Consider the following 25,781-nt stretch of genomic DNA (forward strand, 5'->3'; position numbering starts at 1 on the left):
AGTAAACTCTGTCAGTCATTTTTTTGTTGTTGTTCATTTTGGAACCTGCTAACCTATACTGCCAGTTCACTCAGGCATTTAAGTTTTATTTCTTCTCAAGTCTCTGAAGGAGGTTGGAGACCAGATAGTTTAGTTTCACAATCAAGTCTAGTTGGCTAGGGGATAAGATCTTTTTAGACAAGATAACGGATGTAAGTCAATAGAGACGCTGTATGATCTATACTGAATTTGAAACACAACTTTAGACCCAACAAGATAGGAAGATGTTTATTTCAAGTTTGACAAATACAAATAGCCAAATCACTATGAGTGTACTCTTCTAAAAAAAAAAAAAAAAAAAAAAAAAGAAAGAAAATAATTCCTGATAAAACCTCCTATATCTTAGTACTGTGAGAGCAAACCACATTTGGTAAAATCTATTAGAGATCTTCTGATGGTAGAAAACCACACAAATATAAATGAAAATTGTATAAAAATAGTAAGACAAATTCATAACATGAAAATTTAAAACAAATACTTTAGGCAATTGAATAACATTTGAGGAAAGAAATTGATTGATATTAATAATCCACAATGTAGGAAAAATCTTCTTCCCCTCCCTCCCTCTCTCCCTTCTTCCCTACCCCCCTTTCAAAACAAAACAACAACAACAAAAAATCAAAAAACAAAAAAAGCCAATTAAATGAAACCTAAAACAAAGAAGTAAAAGATCAATAACTCCCCCCCAAAACAAATAAATAATCTGACCACTGGGGAAATATTAAGTCTATTTTCTATTAGCCAACTACTTCTGGACATGCAGATTTCCCTGGAGTGTGACTAATAAACCACGCCACATCCTTTCGGAGAAAATTGATTTAAACATCTGTGAATAATTATTTGACATTTTGTCAAGTGGTTTTTCAATTATAACAGTCTTTAATATTTACTTCTATAAAAATTTTCTTTTAAGATACATATATTATTTTTAATTTCCACAGTAACTTTACTTTATTAGAACATGAAAAACATTTCATATGACACAATGAAACATATTTGTTAAAATATTCCTATCTCCTGGGCAGCTTTTACTCCTCAGGGTTAGACAGTATCTAATCTTAAATATTCAAACTATTTTTAAAAAGCATAAACAAATTTTAAATAATTTCATTTCTTTATTTATACAACATAAAAATTTCCATATGATGTATTCTGATGAATATTCCTCTCTCAGATCCTCTCATCTCCTCACACCACAAATTCTGGCCCCTTTTTTCTCAATATAGAAAACAACAAGAAAATGGACAACAACAACAACAACAAAAACCCATAAGAATCTCTGAGTTTCTCTCTGTCTGCATCTCTCTTTCTCTCTCCATCTCTCTGTCTGTCTATCCATTTCTATCTCTGTCTCTGTTTCTCTCTCTCTCTCTGTCTGTCTTCCAACCAGATACAAACAAATGGACACACACACACACACACACACACACACACACACACGCACGCACACATGCACTCAGGCACGAGAGAGAAAGGAGAGAGAGAGAAAGGAGAGAGAGGAGAGAGAGAGAGAGGAGAGAGAGAGAGAGAGAGAGAGAGAGAGAGAGAGAGAGAGAGAGAGAGAGAGAGAGAGAGAGAGAGAGAGAGAGAGAGAGAGAGAGAGAGAGAGAACACAAACTCTGAAGCCATAATAAAGTAAAAGGGACCAATAAGACAAAGAAGTGCCCTAATGAAAAGAGATGAAACCAGAAGAATATCATAGAGTTTGTTTTCTGTTGGCCATCTTGCTGACTAATATACACTTAAGAGTGAATGTATACCATACCATGCGTGCCTTTCTGGGTCTGGGTTACATCACTCAAGATGTTGTGTGTTTTTTCTAATTCTATCCAGTGCCTGTAATTTAAAGATTTCCTTGTTTTTGATAGCTAAGTAGTATTCCATTGTATAAATGTTTCATGGTTTCTTTATCCATTCTTCAGTTGAGGGACATCTAGGTTGTTTCCAGATTCTGGTTGTTATGGGCAAAGCTGGTATGAACAAAGTTGAGCAAATATGTACTTGTTGTATGGTGGAGCAAAGGTCCTTGTATGGTAGACATCTTTTAGGTATATGTCCTGGAACGGTATGGCTGGGTCTTGAGGTAGAATTATTCTCAATTTTCTGAGAAAGCACCTGATTTATTTCCAAAGTGGTTGTATAAGTTTGCACTCCCACCAACAGTGGAGTAGTGTTCCCCTTTCCCTACATCTTTGCCAGTATGTGCTGTCACCTTAGCTTTTGATCTTAGCCATTCTGATAGGTGTGAGCTCAAGGCTCTTCCCCACTTTTTCTTCTAACAGATTTAGGGTCTGATTTTATGTTGAGATCTTTAATTCACTTTGACCTTAGTTTTGTGCGGAGTGATAAGTAAGCATCTATTTGCATTTTTCTACAAGTAGATATCCAGGTAGTCTAGCACCATTTGTTGAAGATGCTATCTTTTTTCCATTGAATGGTTGTGGCTTCTTTGTCAAAAATCAAGTGTCATGGAGTGAGTTTAAACCAAATCTGAGAGCTGTTTTGACTCTTGAGGATTAGGCACTTAGGTGTTTTATAAAAATATCAATTGGGACTCCACACCATAAATCTGCATCTTGACAGATTTGTTGTGTTTTTGTTTTGTAGTGATGTCCTTCTGTTACAAAGCGATGTTTCCTAGATGAGGGTTGAATGCTACCCTTACCTGTAGGTGTAGGACAAATATTTATAGAATTTTGTTAGAGATTATTGTGGTTTAGTACATTAGTAGCTGTAGATTCTCCTTAAGGAACTGTGGATTCAAACACTGAATAGTTAAATGGATTTCTCTTTTGTTGAGCAGGATCCCTCATGTTAACTCCATTTAGAGGCCTGAAGTTTACCACCAAGGAATCGGTGGGACAGATTCCTAATGCTATTACATCATGATGGTTGCTTATGTACTTCATAGGCATCTCATCTGGGTTGAACTCTTGGTTGCCTCCGTCCTTTGGGAGCTTACATAGCCCTTTCTGATACTATGAATGATAGCGTTCAGGAAGGGGGCGTTGAGGACTGCTTCAGCGTGTTTCTGAAATCCATGTTACCTTCAACAGTAGGGGCTCACATTCCTCTTCCTCAGAATAAACAAGGAGAGCAGGAATTGGCTGTATGTTTTGGGACTCATTTTGATTGTCTTGGGCAGTAACTTAAAAGAGGGCTTCTCATGCCTGGTATTGGTGTTTTTATTAGGTGATCTTTGTCATTGGAGGGAGCACTGTTAGCGCAGATGAGAAAAGTTCACTAAGTCTGTATGTTCTATATAGTGGGTTCCAGGACAGCTAGAGCTACAGAATAGAGAGAATCCATCTCAAACAAGAAAACAAAACAAAATTAAACAAACAAAAACTATATGTGAATATTTATGTATGGAATTAAGGTTATTATTGGGTTTTAGCTTTACTTTTAGGTAAATATTTATTATGATTCCTTGTGGCTTTTTAAAGTATTGTTATTGTTATTTCACACACTCCCTCCTTTTATGCATTTACCATACTTCTTGTTTTTCGTTTGTTTTGATAAGGGCAAATATATATATAGTTATAATGTTATCACAACACAACATTCCTCCCTTCTCTTTCCTCCCTCCAAACTCTTCCTTAAACCTCTCCTGGTTTCTTTCAAATATGGCTTCCTTTTGTTCACTAACTGCTGTTATATACACATGTACATATGGATAGACTTTCCTATATATAACCAGCTCAGTTTACATAATGTTACTCGCATGTATTTTATTAAGATTGACCATTTGGCACTGTATAAACAATCGGTGTGCTCTTTCCCATTTCTCTTGCTTTAGGCATTCATTAGTTTTCTTTAGACTTGCTGTAGTGATGAGGTCCCATGGGCTTTTTCTCGTCCACTTTGGCATGTCATTAGTGTCATCCTTTCTTAAATTTGTGTTTAAACAATCATGCTTGTTGTATTTTATGGGGTTAGCTTCAAACATCACTAGGAGACACATTTTTCTTTTAAACTATAATAATGTAAATTGTGCATTAAAAGTGTTTGAAATTCTTATGGTTTTATGAGTATATTTATTTGTAATTGAATATGTCATCCTAAGTTGAAATTCTTAAGATACTATGTGTTTTTATGTTTTCAAAGAATATATTTTATGTGTTTATATAGGACAATAAGTATACAATATATTATTCCTTCAAATGTATAATAATATATATTGATTATGTATCATTTAATGTATATTTTGATATGCATGAAATATTTTAGTATTCAGTTACATATTCAAAAATAAAATGTATTAATTTTAAAACTATATGTTTGTATTTTTGTGTACCATGTGCCTAGCTGATGCCCACAGAAACCATAACAGGGCATCAGATCCCCTATAACCAGAGTAAAAGATAGTTATGAGGTTCCACGTGTCCTCTGGAAGAGCAGCAAGTGCCCCTGACTGCTGAACCATCTCTCCAAACCCTAAAATAGATTTGTGTAGAGGAATTTCATTTCAGAAATTGACTGCTCTGAAAAGAGTGAAACACAGACATGCCTTTAATCCCAGGAGACAAAGTTTAAGTCCAGGCATGTACAGAGAACATTTCAAGTAAAGAAAAGATTAAGTCTAGGTACTGTGTTATATACCTTTAAATCCCACCACTCAGGAGAAAGAGGCATGCAGATCTCTTGGGTTCTGGTCAGTGCTTTTCAGTCAGTTCGAGTGAGTCAGTGAGTTGAGAGGCAGTTTTACCAGGAGAATTTTATAAAAAGAGATTGAAGAGAGAGCAAACAAGACACAAGCCGTAGAATGAGAAGGAGCCAGAAGAGTAGAATAGATTGCTAAATTAGTTTGAGGCCAATCGGGGCTATTCAGTCAGAGGATGAGAGATTGGCCACATTGAATCAATTGGCTTGGAGAAGAGTTTGAGCCAGAAAAATTGAGTTGAGCCAGCTAGCCAGAGTTTAAGAAGTACTACAAAGCATATGCTTTTCCGCACTCCATCTCAGAGGCTGAAAACATTTTAGAAGTAGATCAAATTGTAAAGAGGCAAGATATTTCTAGGTTATCAGACAGAGGCAGTAAGCCTCCAAGACAATTACGTCAGGACAATAAAGTTGGTTTTGCCTATGTTTATAGGTACATTAAATTTCTTAATTTAGGAAATAACCATACTTTCATAAAAGATAAATTGTTTCATTTCTTAATAGTGGGAATATTGACCTGTACTCATTTAGCAAGAGTTTTCATAGCTTAAATAGTTTTTATTTTTTATGCTTATTTCTGTACATGTTTTAGCATAAATATAGTAAACAAAATATAAATATAGCTTCAAAATTTTTGGTCCTTCAGCAGATGAGCCTTCCACTGATTGTGCCACCAAGGATGAATTGAGACAATGCTTCAATTTATATACAAAATGTAATTAACGCATTATGATTTGTTTACTGTCAAGGTGGTTCATCAATTTTACCCATGGGTATGATGAGTTTGAGTTACACTATGTGTGCGTCATGAGTTTTACTTTGGGTATATGTGTGTAATGAGTTCTGCATACTTTATCTCACCTTCTCATATCCGTCTCTGACTCCTATAAATCCTGCCTCTTCACTATCCCTTCCTTTTTAAAGATCATGACTTCTAGTTTTGTTTTGTTACTGAGTACAAGCAAGTCCCTCTGTGTGGCCATAGATCAATATTATCGACTGGGGGCTAGTCATGTCATTGATGCATAAATGATTAAAGAAAATGACTTACTCACCTGAAATCTATCAATGACAAACAATTAATGAGAAATAGCATCCTTTGAGCTACTCCTCTACCCATGCTTGATCTTCACACTCCCGCTACATGTTAGAGCTCTAAAATGTTCAATGGACTAATATTAACCACAGAGTAAAAGAAGAAAGGACATAAAAGGCAAAGTAAGTCCGCCTCAGAGCAGGAAAACAGCCTCTGGCTACAGGAAAAACTTAGTTAGCTTGCAAGGAGCTGCTCTAGTAGCCTGGTAGAGTATTTAGCTAACAGTAAAGAGGAAAGTCTTTGGAACAGCCCCGGGCCACAGATTTAATCTGTAACCTGAAGATATGTCAGCCCTATGTCAAACCATTAGATGAATGTAGAATGGCATAGTGTGGGTGGTAAAAATAAATTTAATCAGCATCAAAGAACATCAGAATAAAAATATTTTTCTTTTTGGTCTAAATGATAAACAGATATGCACTTTTCAAGCCTTTATCTCACACTAGTAACTTACTGAAAAGTTTCCTCAGAGCCACCATGATGTCCTTGTTCCTCAGAGTGTATATAATGGGATTCAGAGTTGGGATCAAAATTGTATAAAAAAGAGACAAGAGTTTTCCAATTGTTTCTGATTGATTTGGCTTGGGTTGTAGGTATGTGATACCAGCTGTTCCGTAGAACAAGACTACAATGGTCAGATGAGAGGAGCAGGTGGAGAAAGCCTTAGCCCTTCCTTTGGCTGACGACAGTTTCAGAATGCTGAAGATAATTTTGCAATAGGAAAAAATGATCAGCACAAAGGGAACCATGACGAACACCATTGCAACTACGTAGACTGCTATCTCATTCACAAATGTGTTGCCACAAGCAAGTTTTAGTACTGGCGGGATGTCACAGATGAAGTGATTAATTCTATTAGAGCCACAAAAATGCAATGAGAAAATCTGCCATGTTTGTCCAATCACAACTGGTATGACACTGATCCAGCAGGAAGCAACCAACTGGGTGCAGGTCCTTTGGTTCATGACTAAAGAATAGTGCAGAGGGTTACAAATAGCCACATAACGGTCGTAGGCCATGGCTGTCAGGAGGAGGCACTCTGTGCCTCCAAGCATAAGAATGAAACACATTTGTGTGGCACAGGCTAATATAGAGATAGTTCCTTTTTGGGTACAAAGATCCACAAGCATTCTTGGGATGGTGACCGTTACGTAACAGATTTCCACAAAAGAAAAGTTGCTAAGGAAAAAATACATAGGAGTCTGCAGAGCAGGGTCCATTCTTGTTATTAGCATTATAATACTGTTGCACATCAGAATCATCAAGTACATGAGCAAAAATATCCCAAAAAGAATCCACTGGAGACTAGGAACATCAGAAAACCCAAGTAGGACAAATTCTATCAGAAAAGAGGCATTCGATTTTTCTGTTCTGATTTTCCGATCATCTACACACGATAAATAAAACATGGTTAATTAATGCATACCTGATATTAACATTGACTTGTTACATTAACAAGTACATTGTTACTGTACTTGATTGAATAACATCGATCGATATACATAACTGAAATATCATCATTAACTTATAGTGTTTCGGTGAGACTTGGAACTGCTGTAGCTAAGAGATAAATAGTAAAGATCATTTAAATTCAGGTAATAATAGCAGTTCTATTTTATTAAATTAGTATATATTGACACAAAGAAATTGTTTAGTGATGATTATTTTTTCAAATATGTTTTGCTAGTTTATGCTTTTTGTTGAGAGCATTGTCAGCTCAAGTGACTTAAGAGATTCACATTTGGAGTAAAAGGAAAAACCTAAAACTCTATGGACCAAGGAAAGATAGAGACTGAGCTTGAACAGAGAGAAGTGAACAAATAATAAACCAAGACACTTTCTCTCTCCCTCTCTCTCTCTCTCTCTCTCTCTCTCTCTCTCTCTCTCTCTCTCTCTCTCTCTCTCTCTCTCGTATATTACAGATTTGTAAAGAAAGCTTTGTGTTATTTATCTCTCACTCCTGTATCAATGTTTATTGTTTCATTATTAAGACTGCAACTAGACTCATTTTCTTTCATGTTGTCTTTTTTTTATTATTTTGTAAATTAATTATTTTGTCAAGTTAACCTTCCTTTTTGCTCCTCTGGAGTATATTCTGAAGAATAAGCTATTCTTCTTAATAAATAAATATGTTACATTTATAGTATTTTTCACATTCCTTTCATTTTATTTTGGGGGATTTTATTTAACACTCTCTCCTCACTTTCAAGTATATTTTCTCTTCTCCATTTTCACTTTTTAGTATTATCTTTTTATTATAGAGCTTTTTAAAAACAGTTCTAGGTTGCTGTGGGTCTTCAAGTGACCAGATATGAAAAGGAGTCTTAAAAGCAGAAGAAAACAAACAGAAATTCTTATGCTGCTTCATATTGCCATCATCAGACACTAAGAACTGAGCCATGTCTGAAGATCTGCTTCCATTTTTCTTTAGGTGTATTTCCTAAGTTTTCAAAACAAAACTGTTCTTTTTCTTATCATAATTGTCAAGCACTCACACCTCCCAGACCACAATATACTAGTGCTTTTTATTTAATATACTGGTGAATTTATGATAAAACATTCTCTCTTATTTTATGTTTTATTAGCACTAGTTCTCAAATTAATCTCATTTTCATTTCTAATGCCAATTTTCATTACTTAAAACATCTATTATTATTTAAATAATAATTCATAAACTAAAGTTTTATGATTAAGTCATTCATTTTAATAAAGTGCATATAATTTTTAATATTTTTGTTTTCTTAATTTATAACTACCATTAACTAAACTACCAATATCAATGTTACATCTTACCTTTGTATATTTGCATGAAGAGCCTTAGAGTATAAGTGATTGATAATTTATGGTCCCTTTAAACTTTTTTTTCGGGAACACAAACCAATTCTACAAGATTTATTTTTACTGGCTTTGAACACCAATGTCTCTTAAATAAGAATATAACTATTGGCCCGAGGGATTAGCTTCCCCTGCGTAGCAATTTACCTTCAATAAACCTTCTGTTTGGTTATCTTTCTGGAGTAATTTTCAAAACTTCATTCTTTGTAGATAAGCCCACTTCTTCCACACTCATCATTAGTCTAGTTAACTCAAGTCTGTATGAGGGAGAGAGAGAGAGGCAGACAGAGACAGGCAGAGAAAGAGAGAGAGAGAGAGGTAGAGAGAGAGAGAGAGAGAGAGAGAGAGAGAGAGAGAGAGAGACAGAGACAGAGACAGAGACAGAGACACAGAGACACAGAGAGAGAGAGAGCAAGTGCACCTATAGGGACCCATGTAAACACACATGTATGTGTGAGATACAGAGAAAGATACCATGAGAGAAAGAGAGAGGGGGTGTGTACAACCTACGTACTCACATATTTGTGTATACAAACTTATCAACAGAAAAGTTAATAATCATTTGGTAGACTTGTGTGTTATCATTTATACATTCAGGTATGGATGAGTTTTCTTCATTGTGTAAATGTCCATACAACACTTTCTTTAAAGAATTCTTCGATAAGATGGAATCTCAGAGTCTTTTTGTTTGTTTGTTTGTTGAGCATTTCTTTACATGCTTCTCAGACACTTAGTGATTCCTCTGTTGAAAATTATCAGTTTAACTCTGGAACATATTATTTTATTTGGTTATTTGGTTTCTTAGTATTTAATTTCATGGTTTTTTAAAATATATTTTGGATATTAGCCATCTGTAAAATACAGATTTGGTGAAGTTCTTGTCCCAATTTGTATGCTGCTGTTTTATTCTATAAACAGTGTGCTTTGCCTTACACAGGCCATTTGGTTTCATGGAGTCCCATTTCTTAACTTTGATCTTAGTGCATGAGCTGTTATGGTTCGAACCAGGAAGTTGTATCCTGTGCCAATGAGTTATAGGCTATTCCCTCATTTTCTTCTATTAGATTTAGTAGTGAGGTCTTTGATGTACTTATTCTTAAGTTCGTGCAGGGTAAAAATATGTGGATATAGTTGCATATTTCTACATGCTGACATCCAGTGTACCAGCACCATTTGTTGAAGATGCTTTCTTTTTTCCATTGTATGGTTTTGGCTTCTTTTTCAAAAATCAAGTGTCCATACTCTGAGAATCCATCTTTCTCCCTTCAAAATGGCTTAGATCAAAAACTCAAGTGACAGCACACACTGACAAGGATGCACAGCAAGGGAACCAACCCCCTTGCCTTGGCAGTGAGAGTACAAACTTGTAAACCCACTTTGGAAAACAATCTGTCACATTCTTAGAAAATTAGGTATAGTTCTTCCTGAAGACCAGCTGTACCACTCATGGGCATGTACCAAAAAGATGTTACATTGTAGGAGGAACAAGACTTGCCTTGAGCAGGAACAAGGCTCACCTGTCAATAGGTAAGCACAGAAGGGGACCTTCATGTTGAGTAGCACTGAGACCTGCCTAGACATGCCCAGGCGTGTCCAAAGACTGATGACATAATGGTAGAAACTAATAAGGGGGAGTCACAGGATCAGCTCACAGTTTGGGAGCCAATGAGACATTGGGAGAGGGAGTATAAAGGCATGCCTTATTTCCACCATAAAAGAGTCTGCTTCTGCCACTTGCTTGAATCCAGGCGTCTGTGCTGTTGACCCTGCATCAACTCACCCCAACCCTCAAGGGTCCTGGGCTTGAATTCCAGCAACACTACACCACAACACAAGAACATTTGCTAAACTATGTTTATAGAAGCTTTATTTATAATAGCCAGAGTTTGGAAACAACCCAGTTGTCCTCCCCTGAAGAATGGTTTTAAAATGTAGTACATTTTAACAGCAGAATATTACTCAGCTATTAAAAAGAAGAAAATCATGATTTTTGAGGGAGTTGATAGAACTAGAAAATGTCACCCTATGTGAGGTAAACCAGACCCAGAAAGACATAAATGGCATGTACTCCATTGTAAGTGGATATTAGCCATATAATATAGGCTAAACATACTGAAATCTACATATCCAATGAGGCTAAGTTAAAAGGAGGGCCCAAGGTGAAGATGTATGAATCTCAATCAGAAGGGGAAATAAATTGGACATCAGACAATAGCATGGGGGAAGGGAAACGATGGTGGGATAAAGGGTGGGTAGAGTGGGTAGCAGGTGAGAGGGTGGGAAATGCACACCAATGGGGGACATTGTGGGACAAGCTGGAGACCTAAGATGTGGTAGGCTTCTGTGAAGATATGAGGGTGACTGCAGTTGAGACTCCTGGCAGTGGGGGATACAGAGACAGAAATGCCTACTTATAGCTAGGCATGACTTCGAGCAGACGAAGAAGGCATCAACTCATTCACAAAATCTTTGGCCAAAAATTTGCCCAGCCTATAAGAGGTGTAAGGATAAAGACAGAGCAGAGATTGAGGGAATGGTCATGCAATGACTTGCCCAATTTGAGACCTACCCCATGGGAGAGAGCCAACCAGTGAGGTTATTAATACCACCTGAATGTCTTTAATTAAAAACATAAAGGGTTCAGAAAAAAAATATAATACAGAAAATAATTAAATGTTTTAAAAAGTACTATTTCCATTCACAATTGTAAAGACTTTTTAACTCAAAATAACTTTTTTTCAGAAAAATAAAAATGATGGAATCTTTAAAAGCATCCAATAATGTTCAGTATATTGTGACAAAAAGAAAAAATTTAGTGAAGATACTCACTATGCAGGTTTCTACATGAATAATTAAAAAATAATGGAAGATATACATATTCTAAAAATATTCTGTGTATGTATGCGTGTGTGTGCGTGCGCATGCATCCACGTGTGTATGTGTACAAAAGTAATGTGTGCTACAGAATGGAAGGGAACAGATTTTAAAATTTTATCTACTAATATATAAGAGCAGTGACACTATAGTGGTAGATATGTAAAAAGGATAATAGGGATGTCTATCTTTCTTTCATTATAAGTTTTATATATTTTAGACCTCACATTATTTTGATAAATATCTCTTTAAAATTATCCAAGAAATGTAAGACTGTCTCGTGAAAATTCTATATTTTCCAAAAAGAATTTTTACAATGTGCAAGTTTTTCTCTTAACACAACATAATAAGATAAAGCAACACCCCTCATATTAAAGCTGAACAAGATGGACCAAGAGAAGAAAAGAAGCTAGGAAAAGACAGAAAATCAGAGATGAACTCAAATAACACAGGCCTGAGACTAAGATTCCTTTTTTAGGATAAGATCTCAAAAGATGGGAGAGTCTCCTGGACTGAGATCTATGTTCCCGCCAGCAGAAACTGCAGTTTCAAAATTCTCTTTGCTGAGAGCTATCTTCTGGTTCTCTCTAAATTCTAACTGCATTTCATTCCCAAGGTGGGACTCCTCAAGCATAGCAAGGGTTGTTATGAGACCCTGGCCTGGGACTACACCTCATAAATTGTTTGGAATGATGCATTTGTTTTCTTTTGGGGTGGTTTTAGGAACTTATTCTAGAAGAGAAAGAACACCCAGAGGCATCTGGCAGAATTCACAGCATAAGGAACATGGCCAGGATATCTGTGACAGAAATAAGAACAGTGCTCTTTTGATTTCCTGAAGTTGTAGTTCTGTATATTTTTGTCTCAAACATTTTCTGATTCCAATATATGTTAACTAACTTTTGTTCCTCTTTCATGGTCTATCATAAATGTAAACAAAGAAAATTTGTTTCAAATTGGGCTGCTTTAATATAAGCAGTATTTCCTTACTAGATATTCAGTCTAAACATCTGAAACGTTTTTGAACTCTATCTAGTACACATATACATTTTCATAATACATATGATTATATCCAGTAGACTCAATGAAAACATCAACATAAAGTATAAAAAGCTTTCAGATAAGTTTTATTCTATAATTACATGTTCTTTAGAAGTTGTATTTAAGTAGTATGTATAAATAAAAAATTGTTTTGCTTGAAGGAAGGTTGCCAAATTATAATGGATTTATTAAACTATTTCAGTAAAAATATTTTTCATACTAATTTCATGAAGTTTACATGCATTATATTTGAAAATGTGCATTCTATGCACTTAATTTTGTGAGTCATAAACTTCTTATGTTTTATTGAAGGGAATTATATGAATGGGAGTGATACACTATCACATATTCTTTTTTCCAGCTTAAAGTTTATTTGTTTGTTTATCTACTTATTTATTTATTTAGTCTTAGAAACCATGTCTTCTGTATAACAGACGGGCCACCAATCCAAAATGTAGTTTCGAACCTAGTGTTGGTTTTTTTGTTTTTGTTTTTGTTTTCCAAGACAGAGTTTCACCGTGAATGTCCTGGACTTGTATTGTAGACCAGAATGGCCTAGAATTCACAGAGATATCCCCGCCTTTGCCTCCCTGAATGCTGGGATCAGATGTGTGCACTACAGTGCCTTGTTTACTCTTAATTTCTTCATCCTGCTACCCTAACATTTTTGGAAATGGAATGATAGTTTTGCTAACAACCTTTCTATTAGATATTATCTTTTATATCTCATGTTATATCCAATGTTGATATATATTTGTCCATGGAAGGATGAATTGTCTCCCAAAAGGAAACTTTCATTAAATAACCAATGTGTTTTTTCAATTTATCCATTGTGCCATTAGCTGGATGATTCCAAATTGGGTGATTTAACAGGGTGGTTTCCACCTGTTGTAATTCTACCTCATGGTTTGAAACTCTTCATATTAACATAATAAATTTGCCTGTTTTAATTTTTTCAATAGTACATTATCCTTTGTTGACTATCTTTATAATCAACAAGAGTGTTTTTTCTTTTTTAATATTTTACTAATTTATTTATATTACATCACAATTGTTATCCCATCCCTTGTATCCTCCCATTCCTCCCTCCCTCCCGCTTTTCCCCTACTCCTCTCCCCTATGACTGTGGCTAAGGGGGACCTTCTCCCCCTGTGTATGCTCATAGAGTATCATATCTCTTCTTGGTAGCCTGCTATCCTTCTTCTGAGTGTCACCAGGCATCCCCATCCAGGGGATGTGGTCAAATATGGCACACCAGAGTTTGGGTGCAAGTTAGTTCCCTCTCTCCACTCAACTGTGGAGAATGTCCTGTCCATTGGCTATATCTGTGTAGGAGTTTGATATTTACTGCACGTTTTGTCCTTGGCTGGTACCATAATTTGAGCAGGACCCCAGGCCCAGATCCACCCGTCATAATCTTCTTGTAGGGTTCCAAGACCCTCTGGATCCTTCTATTTCCCCCTTCTCCCATGATTCTCTCACCTAGAGGCACAATAGGATGTCCTCTCCTCTGTCCCACTTTCCAGGTAAATGAAGAGTTTCATGGACATGCCCCTTGGGCTAGTGTCCAGATATATGTGAATATATACCATTTGACTTTTTCTGCTTCTGTGTTAACTCACTCACTATGATCATTTCTAGTTCAATCCATTTGTCCACAAATTTGGGAATTCCTCGTTTTTAATAGCTGAAAATACATTGGCACAGGAGACAACTTCCTGAACAGAACACCAACAGCCCAGGCCTTAATGTCAACAATTAATAAATTGGACCTCATGAGGCTGAGAAGCTTCTGTAAGGCAGGAGACACTGTCAACAGAACAAAGCAACAGCCTACAGACTGAGAATAGATCTTCAGCAACCTGACATCTGACAAAGGTCTAATATCCAAAATATATAAAGAACTCAAGAAATTAAACACCACTATACCAAATAACCCAATTGAGAAATGGGGCTTGGAACTAAACAGAGAATTCTCAACAGAGGAATATCAAATGGCTGAGAAACACTTAATGAAATGCTCAACCTCCTTAGTCATCAGGAAAATGCAAACCGAAACAACTCTGAGATTCCATCTTACACCCATCAGAATGGCTAAGATCAAAAATTCAAGTGACACCACATGCTGGCAAGGATGTGGGGAGAGAGGAACCCTCCTTCATTGCTCGTGGGAATGCAAACTAGTACAGCCACTTTGGAAATCTATCTGGTGCTATCTCAGAAAACTGGGAATAAGGCTTCCTCAAGACCCAGCTATTCCATTCCTTAGAATCTACCCAGAAGATGCTCCAGCACACATCAAGAAACTTTGCTCAACCATGTTCATAGCAGCCTTACTCATAATAGCCAGGACATGGATACAGCCTAAGTGTTCCTTGTAGAAGAATGGATAAAGGAACTGTGGTACATTTACACTATGGAATACTACTCAGCTATTAATCAACAAGAGTTGAGAAGTAAATTAGAATTCAGAAATATACACAGCACAAATACATGCATGAAACACACTTTATGTAATTATTTGACAATTTTATGTAATGTATTTTATCACATTCATCACATAATCCATCTTCTAACTTTTCCAAGATATATCCTTATTTTATTACCTGCCACCAATTTAGTAACCTTTAAGTTTAAATACCTTCAGCTTGGATAGAACCATCTTAGGCCACTATGTCCTTAAGAATATTGATTATTTTTCGTCTCTCTCCAATTATATATCAATGGCAAATAGCTCCTCAGTTAGGGGTGGAGGCTCATTATACCCTACTCCCTGGTGTTATAATGTTACTCCTGAAAGTAAAGATATTTTAAATTTCTTTCTCTATTTCCATAGGGTCACTTAATTAAAATTAGTCAAACAATGGTTACTTTACATGGGACATAATAGTTATTATTATAATTGAATATTGCAGAATTTGATTTATGATTTTACTATGCTATGCCTACATATAAAATACACAAGGAAATATTTTTGTAATCTTAGGCGTTCCCATATATTGATAACTTAGCCTGTAATTTTCTCAGTGCTACCGTGATGTCCTTATTCCTCAGGGTATATATAATAGGATTCAACAGTGGGATCAAAATAGTGTAGAAAAGAGACAGCAGTCTTCCTGAGGTTTCTGATTGATGAGCTTTTGGTTGTGCATATGTGATAGTAGCTGTTCCATAGAATAAAACCACAACTATCAGATGAGATGAGCAGGTGGAGAAGGCTTTAGACCTTCCTCCAGCCGATGACAGCTTTAGAATGTTGCAGATAATCTTGCCGTAGGAGACAATGATGAATAGAAATGGAACCATGATAAACACCACTGAGGCAACATAGATTGACAAGTTATTCACAAATGTGTCTCCACAAGCAAGCTTGAGTAGTGGGGGAATGTCACAGAAAAAGTGATTAATTTTGTTAGATCCACAGTAAGGCAAAGAGAAAATTTGGTACGTTTGTCCAGTCACAACTGGAATAATACAAATCCAGCAAGCAGCCACAAGCTGCACACAGACCTTACTGTTCATGACCAGGGGATAGTGCAGAGGATTGCAAATTGCCACATAACGGTCATAGGCCATGACTGTCAGGAGGAGGAACTCCATGCCTCCAAGCATGATGACAAAACAGAGTTGTACAGCACAGGACAACAAGGGAATAGTCCCTTTTTGAGTGTAAAGGTCTATAAGCATCCTCGGGATGGTGACCGTTACATAGCAGATTTCCACAAAAGAAAAGTTGCTAAGGAAAAAGTACATAGGGGTCTGCAGAGAAGGGTCCGTTCTTGTTATTAGCATTATAATGCTGTTGCAGATCAGAATAGACAAATATATAAGCAAAAATATCCCAAACAGCATCCACTGGAGATGGGGGACATCAGAAAATCCTAAGAGAACAAATTCTGTAACTGTAGTATTTGAATTTTCTGTTATAAATTTCTTTTCATCTGTAGATAAAACAAATTCCATGTACTTAGTGAATTTACTTCTTCAATTCCACCATTTGTTTATGTTGGCTTGATGAGGTGAGTGGTCATATTTATATGTTCTTTTAAACAGTCATTTACCATAATATTTATAACTACAATGTGTGATTTCCAACATCAAAAAATGACTGGTTTGTGATTACAATGAACCCATTGTATGAGATATATTTGACTATATTCAGGTACATTTCAGCAAAGTTTTTTGGTACACACATTGCTAATAAGGGCACACTGTAGGGAAATTATAAATATACATGTATTTTGCAGTTAAAAATTGAGATTTTTATTATAAACTTTAAAAAATTTGTATGCTTTCATAATACCTTTTCTTCATTTTTAATTAATACAAATCTTTAAAAGCACAGATTTTTGAAGCTTTTCTTTAATGCTTATTCAAAAGCTATTTTAAGTCTTTTGTTGCAAAATCCACAGGCTGTGATTCTGGGCACTTAGAGAGATGGATCCATGGTTAAATGCTTGCAGATTTTTGCCTGTAGATTGACACCTTGAAAAACAAAATTAACATCTCCAGATACCCAAGTAAATGCTAAGTAAAAGTTGAAGTCCTTCTGTGATTCAACCTGGCAAAGACAGAGACAGGATCTACAGCAAGCTGGTATCTAACGTAGCCATTTCTCTGAGCTATGGGTTTGATGTTGAGACTATGCATCAAAAAGTTAAATAGAAGTGTGATGTGGAGTTTCTCAAGAAGTCAAAATTTGGCCTCTACAGGTGTGCACACTCATAGACATGAAAGGAAGCAACAACAACTAAAATAAAATACAACATACACACACATTAAAAATGAGAGATGAATAGATTTAGCATATCTTAACACAGATCATTCCTAATAAGAAATTAGAGATGTATTATTGTGTTGCTCTGCACAATGCACTACTTTTGGTAATTATATTCAACAGGAATACTAGAATATTCTCTGAGTTTCTCCTTTAATACTACCTTCATGTTTCCTTTGTCATGTCAGATATCTCTGTTATATTATTTATTTGTAGCACATATGTAATTTAACTATACAACTTTCCTTAGGGTTTAAGGTAAATTGACCTTTTTGCACACCCAATTCACTGACTGCCTTGGCCAATGTGAGCCATGAATGTGAGCAAAATCATTAACAATATGAAATGAAACTGTCACTTTGATTAGTTGATTTATATATTGTAAGATATCAACACTAGCTTGACAAATATCATGGCACTTCCTAAACACCTGTTCTCTAATAACACATGACAAATATTTATGTATTTCCTAACCTAGTATAAGTGTACCTTCTAGCCTTCTAGACTTATCCAATGATGTCTTTAAATTACCATATAATGAAGGCTGGATTTATAATTCAGCAGTTTAGAGCACTGTCTGCTTTCTCAGAGAACCTGTGTTTCATTCTTAGCACTCACATGGTGTCTCAAAACACTGTAATGCTAATTCCAGGGGATATGATGTCCTCTTCTGGCCTGGACAGACACTACCATGGGTGTGGTATTCAGGAAAATAATGCAAACACATAAAACATAATAAAACTTAAAATAGCACATTGAGAAGTAAATATGATCACATGCTCTTGTGTTTTCAAATTCTCTCTGTGCTCATTTTCAGCATACGTGAAACCAATAATTTAACCAATAATATTGTTCCCACAATCTGACAAATATCTAACTTCACTTAGTAAGGAGAAGAGAAGTGAGACCTACTTAGAGTGTAGCTCATTTTAGAGTCTGATCTTAGACATCTCGGGTGTTTTCTGAGCATCTTGTTGCTGAAGTTCAGACCTATTCTTCATGTGAGAAAGATCCAAACTTACCTTTACACATCCATTGAAATAGTTTGTGAAACCAAATGGAAATTGTATCTTTAGTGTTTCATGTGCTCTTGTTTTCCTCTGGCAGACACTGCTTCCAATCTAATTATTTTGGTTTAGATGTGAACTGCTATTAAATAAGGATAGTAACACCCCTGGGAAGCATTTCTCTGGTGCATCAACTTAATTTCAGGAGACTCTATACATAATGAGTTTCCCAGAAACACAAATTAATCCAATTTTTGTTCTTTTATTATCAAATTATTTGTATACTTCTATGTTATTTACCATAGGTTTTTACAATTCCATTCTTTGGATCAAGAAATCAAAAATAGTCTTTACATATTACACGAGACTTTCTTCTGATGTATTATTACTATACATTTCATGTACACCCACACCCACACACATGCACACACACATATAAACACACACACACACACACACACACACACACACACACACACACACACACACTTTACTAGTTTCCCAAACTTTATCATCTTTTGTTTGAGTTATAAAACCTGTTTAATCAGTCAAGAGTGGTGGTACATGCCTTTAAATCTCAGCACTTGGGAGGCAAATATAGGTGCATCTTTGTAAATTTAAGGAAAGCCTTGTCTACAAAGCAAGTTCTAAGACAGCCAGAAGTGTTATGCAGAGAAACCCAATTGGAAAAACAAAGCAAAACTATTTGAGTACTATCTCTCTCTGTGCTGAACTGCCTATCTCTCCATCTGTTGAGTTTATATTGGTCTTTATTCTGTTTTAGTTGATACAATGAATTTAGTCTCTAACAATAAAAAATATTTTATAATAGTGATAAATGCTACATGGCTAAAATGTATAATCTACTTAAGCTTTGTTGGAGTCAATTTGGCTATAAATGTGAATATATATTCATCTATTTATCTATATATTTTTTCAAGTAAGGAACCACAGATAAACTACTTTTTAAAATATTAGACTAGAATCTAGTTTGCAAATTAATGGCATTTTTCACTTATTTACTGTGCACAAGTGAGGGATGACTTATTAGAATATGAATGATGCAAAAATAGCTTTATCACTGTGTAGTCTCATACAACTATGTAGGATGACATCATGTTACTCCTTCAGCCAAATTTGTTTCCCTCCTTTTTTTTCTAGCAATATGTAGGAAGGCAGGTAGGAGTTTTCTCAACTCAAAGATATCTAATGACGATCATGTTATCACCAGAGGAAAACAGCTAACTACATAGTATAGTAATTTTTTCAATATCCTTTTGAATATAGTAATTTTATTTCAGTTGTTCCTTCTCTATATGTTACTAATCCTAACTTTAGTTAAAATTATTCCTTTCTAATATTTATTGTTTTAACATGTAGGAAATAGGATTTCTAGTTAAATGGTCATTAAAATTAGTAATAATAAATATTTCTTGATTTCAACTGTAAAAGGTGCTATGTCAGAGTATTCTCCTTGTGACATTTTCCATAACATATTATAAAAACATACATCATTTTTATCAAAACTTCCACTCTATACAGATGAGCCAAATATGAACTTTATTTCTCTTTATTATCTATATTAAATATATATATATATATATATCTTTATTACTTATGTTTATACTTTACCTTTCTTTTAATATAATAATGTTTAAGGTTGAATTCTAAAGAATGGAAACAGGGTTCAATAGAAAAAACCTTTCCCATGAATAGGAAAACCTGAATTATTATCTCCAGTAGTCATGACAAAAGTCTCCAATGGATGCTGAAGGCTGCCTGTGACCCATGTGCTGTGGAGTTAGAGAAAGAGCATCCTGGAAGTAAGCTCAATCAGCTACCTCCAGGTATAGGGACAGAACTTGTCTCAGCAAAAAAAGTGGTAAGTGACAATGGAAAATCCTTGAATGCCAACATAGGCCTCAACACATAAAGGCATACACATGCAGGTACATACACTGACATCTGGGCTCATGTGCATGCCAACATGTATATACATACCAAGCACACACACACATACAAAAGCACAAATGGTTTTAAATGAGCCATTTTTACAGACAGTGTCAATGGTAAGGTTTTTTTTTTGTGTTTAGGTATGGGCCTTTTATCCCTCATCTTTCCAAAACTTCTGTAATGAAAAGGTGTTGGTTTTGTTAAAAGCTTTTTCAGTACCTAATAAGAAAATCTTCAGGTTTTATTTTCCTTTCAGTTTATTTACATGGCAGATTATGTTGGTTGATTTTTTTCATATTTCTATTGAGTTTTGTGTTTATTTCCTTTAAAATATTATTTTTGGTCTTTCATTTGTTGATGTACAGAAATTATTTATCTATCTTATTTATCTTTTTTGTAATTACATTAGTATTTTATTTTTTTAAATACATTTATTTTATTACACATGTATAAAACAAACTACATACAGCAGGGAGAACCATGTGACAATCATGAGAATAATGAGTTCTATACATGTTACATTCATAGTGACTTGGCCATCTGCATTCGTCCCATTGGAAGTAAGTGTCTTTCCTGTCTTGTTGGATCTAATAGCTTAACTTCCTTATCTTGATCTAAAATGGTCTTATCCCTTAACCACCTAAGCTAGGTTGTAAAACTATACTATTTTTTCTTCAATGCCACTCAGAGACTTGAGAAGAAATAAAACTTAAATTCCTAAGGATTATTATTCTCAAAATCAGTTCAAAATAAAATAGCATAATGAAACTAACAATTTATGAAAAGTAAATATAAATGTCCACTACACACCAAGTAATATGCTCAACCTGAATAGAAATCAAAACTACTTGAGGTTTTACTTTGCCACAGTGTGAACTTCAGTCATCAAGAAAATAAATAACAGAGCTGGAATGGTAGCTTAGTAATTAAGTAAATTAAAGTTCTGAAGTATCTAACATCCTTTTCTGACTTCCTGGGGCACCTTCCTTGAAGAGATGCACATAAACTAACACATGCACATACAAATATACACAAAGAGAAAATAAAAATAAAGAAAAGAACCGCCCAAAACTGATGAGAACAAAAAAGAGAGAGAAAGAATCATTGAATACTTCTTGAGAAATGAAAACACTCTAACCTCTATGGAAGTGAGCATTAAAGTTTATCCAAACTAATATCAAATCAGCCATATGATGCAGCTATAGTGATTCAGCACATTGTTTAAATGCGTTAGTATCAGCACATGACAGAGGTCCTGCCACATCCATGTTCAGTGAAGCACTGTTCATAATAGCTGTGTTTTGAAATCTAACTAAATAGCACTTGAAAAAAACAAATAACTAAAAAGTGGTATATGTACTCAATGGATGAATTTTCAATGGCAAAAAGAATGAATTATGTCCTTATGAGAAAAATGTATAGAACTAAAAACATCATAGTAAATTAATAATTATTTCTCAGAAATATATCACTTATTTTTCTCTCATTTATGAAAGAACACATGTTTCTTGGTTTTTTTTTTTGGCATTTTGGCATTTTATATTTTATGATAGTGATATATATTTCAATATATATTGAGAGAGACTAGAAAGGAGAGATAGGCGAGGTAGGGCTTTAAGAGGAATTATGCTGAAAGTACATTATGTACTTGCATGAAAATATCCTTAATAAATTAGTACAAAGGACAAGTAATATGTTCTGTGTGTGTGTGTGTAGGCTGAAGAAAACACACAATACATTCCAAATAAAAAAGGTCAGAACACTTATAAATTAAATGTTATAATATTTACAACAATTCATGGAATAGTTGTAAATTAAATGAAAATATTATCAGGCATCCTAGGACTTGAAAATAAATCCATAAAAGTTTATATAGCTATGTGAATGCAGTAATATTATTAAGACACATGGCAGGTTCGATGTTGCTTTCAAATTTCATTGCTCATAGTCTCTGTTAACCACAAATATGACATAACATAGAATGTTTCATTACTTTATCAATTAACTTATTCTATGCTTCAACAAATATTTTATATGCCTTTATACCCATTAAGTCTAATATAGTACTACATAATAATAGTAAATATCAATGTGAAATTTGGGGCATTATTAAGGTAAGTAATTTAGAGTTATAAATAATTTCTATGAAAAGAGACTGATTCAGCTGACTTGGATAATATTAAATACACCATACATATTACATTTTATTTCTGGTGAATTCAAACACACAGCCACATAAACAGTTACTAATAAGAGAGAATTTAATACTCAGTCCAATACAAGACATATATATTACCACATAAAGTTCTAGGAATATTAAAATTGATAGCCCAGAGGTGAGATATGATAAACATGGATTTTCATTCAGAATTTTAGATAGGAAAGATGTTTACTTCAAGTTTGACAAATACAAATAGCCTAATCACTATGGATGTAACATTTATATAATTCCTAATTGTTTCACGGTTCTTCCTGCTGTACGTAGTTTATTTTATTTATGAGTAATAATATAAATGCATATGTTAAAGAAAAATATAATAATAAAAAATGAAAAAATATATAGTCCAGAAGAAGTGCAAGTATTAGAGGACAGAGAGATTGGCTACAGTCTGCCAACACGTGGGCATGACCAACTCAGTGATGTTTTGACCTCACAGCAGCTACTCTTCATTTCATGGGGAATGTATAAAATTTGCCCTGTTAAGAGAAAGTTTTAAATATGAGGAGAAAACATATTCTGTCTTCAGAAATACTGTCAACTAAACATTTAGTGAGAGCAAGAGTCAGTGCCTTCAGTAGAGTATTCATAAGACATTCAAACTTGTCACAGAGAGGCCCTCATTTAAGCTCCATGAGTCATGAAACTAAATGAAAAGACCTACACGTAGGAAAGGATTTGAATGGAATAACTGGGTTTTTGATTGAATAGGGACTGTATTACAAACATGCAGAAAAATGGCAAAGAGCAAATTTAATTAATGAAATTAAAATGTTTCATTAGACGCACATCAACAATATATCTCTTTGGTTAGTGTATTTCTTTTTTTTTAAATTTTTTTACTAATTTATTCATATTACATCCCAATTGTTAGCCCTTCCCCTGTTTCCTCCCATACTTCCCTCCCTCCCATTTCTCCCCTTCTCCTCTCCCCTATGTCTGTGACTGAGGGAGACCCTCCTCCCTGAAAAGCAATGTTATACTAGCTTTCAAATAAAAAGGTAGTTCCTTGCAGGGAGTTTTCAACAGCTCAAAGGGAAAGTACATGTGTGAAAACTATGTGAGAACTGGGGTTGCAACTATGTCACTTGATTATAAGACCATGGCACTATGTTCTAAGCAATAATCTTCTCATAGCTGCAATCACTTCCTTGTTCCTAAGGCTGTATATCATGGGATTGAACATGGGAGCCACAATGGTGTAGAACAGAGAGAGCAGCTTGTCACTTACTGCAGAATGAGTTGATTTTGGCATTAAGTAAGTAATAGATGCAGAGCCAAAAAACAAAACCACCACCACCAAGTGGGAAGAGCATGTGGAGAAGGCTTTTGCTCGTCCTTCAGCAGTTGGCAACCTCAGGATGGTGGCAATGATTTTGCTGTAAGATGATAGTATTAACATAAAAGGAATGGCAGCAAGCAAGATAGCAACTATATATACATACAGCTCATTAACAGACGTGTTTCCACAGGCCAACTTAAGTACAGGGGGTATGTCACAGAAGAAGTGGTCTATTTGGTTAGAATTACAGAAATGTAGAGAGAATATCTGACAGGTTTGCCCGAGCTGGAATGGCATACCACCAAACCAGGACACTAGTGCTAAATGTGTGCACTTTGCTGGGTTCATGACCATAGGATAGTGCAGAGGGTTGCAGATGGCCACATAGCGGTCAAAGGACATCACGGCCAAAAGAATACTTTCAGTGGCTGCCAGCGTTAGAAAGAAACACATTTGTGTGGCACAGGCCAGAAAAGAAATGTTTCTGTCCTGGGTCCAAATGCTGTACAGAATCCTAGGGAGAGTGACTGATACATAACAGATTTCAAGAAATGAAAAGTTAACCAGGAAAAAATACATGGGTTTGTGTAATGCAGGATCAAGCCTGGTTATCACAATTATGAAGCTATTTTCAATTAGGATAATGCAGTACATTATGAAAAACATCCCAAACAGAAAGCCCTGGAGGTTAGGAAGGCCCGAAAATCCAAGAAGAAGAAATTGTGTCACTGTGGAAGCATTGTCCTCTTCCCTGATGTCTGTGTGTCTCATCTGTGGGGACGATTCAATCATAAACATAATTCCTTATCCTCAGCCATGTTATATCATTCAGAAAGTAATGCTATCATAGTTGCACCTTTCTCCAGTATGTTTACAAAATTACACATTGTATAATATTATATTAAATAGAATATATATATATATGTATACATATGTCATGGTATATATTTTCTGTCACTGACTATATATCCCTAAGGTAAGTATCACTGTCCTTTTTCCCTCTCTACCTAATGCAATTTATATTATTGTTAATGGCACAATAACACATGCTGCTTTAATTGATTATCTAAATAACCAAAGTGACAAGTCCTGAATCAGTGATTTCATTTTCAGTTGGCTCTTTAATTTTCTTCCAAATTTGTTTCTTATTATTATCACAAATCAATTTTTCAGTAGTAATTTCAAGTAATTACATGCATTTAGTTTTATTCAAATACTTGTATAATAAATTAAAACCTTTGTTGTGTATTGTATTATGCTTTATTAATATGCTTTGTAAATTGAAATTTATATGAAAATAAAAGTAGATATAAACTTTTCTGAATCAATTAAGACAGTGTCTTTAAATCTATTTATGTGGTAATTATATTATAATGAAATATATTGAAAATATGTGTCTATATACACTGTTTTATTAATTCACAAGACTTTGGCTATAGCAAAATTCTGTACAACAAAATTAAAAATATGCTAATAGCTCACATTTAAAATATCATAACAATCAACTGGGGTTGCTTTGATCATAGTAGGTGTAGGCCCATGTCAACGATCTTCACTCAAAACTTTAATACTCTGTTGTATATGGGTATATTTTTGGATATGTGAACCCTAGATGTCATATAATTGAACCATTTTAATATATGCTTAAGTGAAAATTATGGCTTGATACACCTTAGCCCGTACTATGTGGATGTTAATGAACATAACCCTTAATAAATCAGTCTTTCATATTAAAAAGTATTATAAATACTGTTTTCTCTGAATCATATAATTACAAATGCCAGAAAACTAGTAAAAAGTTAAGCTAAAATAGTGTTTATAACAACAAAAATAAATAATTTAAATTTTCCTTTAATTATTTTGTGTAATTATATCTAAATGCTGATATTAAAATATAAAAATAAATGTATACAATTTTCTTGTCCATTAAATGTAGCCTATGATTCTTACCTTGATTTATTGACCTACAATAGTAAAATAATAAAAATGATTATTTT

General features: G+C 34.7%; 3 protein-coding genes across 3 annotated transcripts; all 3 read right to left on the reverse strand.

The window, feature by feature from the left end:
- Positions 1-6,234: 6,234 nt before the first annotated feature.
- LOC127207329 (olfactory receptor 10AG1-like) lies at positions 6,235-7,206 on the reverse strand. Its single transcript, XM_051166724.1, has one exon. The coding sequence runs from the start codon at positions 7,204-7,206 to the stop codon at positions 6,235-6,237; it is 972 nt and encodes a 323-aa protein (XP_051022681.1).
- Positions 7,207-15,529: 8,323 nt separating this feature from the next.
- On the reverse strand, positions 15,530-16,510 carry LOC127207607 (olfactory receptor 10AG1-like). The gene has a single exon (XM_051167042.1). The coding sequence runs from the start codon at positions 16,508-16,510 to the stop codon at positions 15,530-15,532; it is 981 nt and encodes a 326-aa protein (XP_051022999.1).
- A 7,100-nt stretch (positions 16,511-23,610) lies between these two features.
- Positions 23,611-24,555, reverse strand: LOC127207306 (olfactory receptor 10AG1-like). Its single transcript, XM_051166685.1, has one exon. The coding sequence runs from the start codon at positions 24,553-24,555 to the stop codon at positions 23,611-23,613; it is 945 nt and encodes a 314-aa protein (XP_051022642.1).
- Positions 24,556-25,781: the final 1,226 nt, after the last annotated feature.

Source organism: Acomys russatus, chromosome 24 (assembly GCF_903995435.1).
Source record: "Acomys russatus chromosome 24, mAcoRus1.1, whole genome shotgun sequence".
NCBI classification, from domain to species: domain Eukaryota; kingdom Metazoa; phylum Chordata; class Mammalia; order Rodentia; family Muridae; genus Acomys; species Acomys russatus.

What these genes read in the sequence shown, in the direction of transcription:
- LOC127207329 (XM_051166724.1), bottom strand. Translation starts at nt 7,206, where the DNA reads ATGTTTTATTTATCGTGTGTAGATGATCGGAAAATCAGAACAGAAAAA.
- LOC127207607 (XM_051167042.1), bottom strand. Translation starts at nt 16,510, where the DNA reads ATGGAATTTGTTTTATCTACAGATGAAAAGAAATTTATAACAGAAAAT.
- LOC127207306 (XM_051166685.1), bottom strand. Translation starts at nt 24,555, where the DNA reads ATGAGACACACAGACATCAGGGAAGAGGACAATGCTTCCACAGTGACA.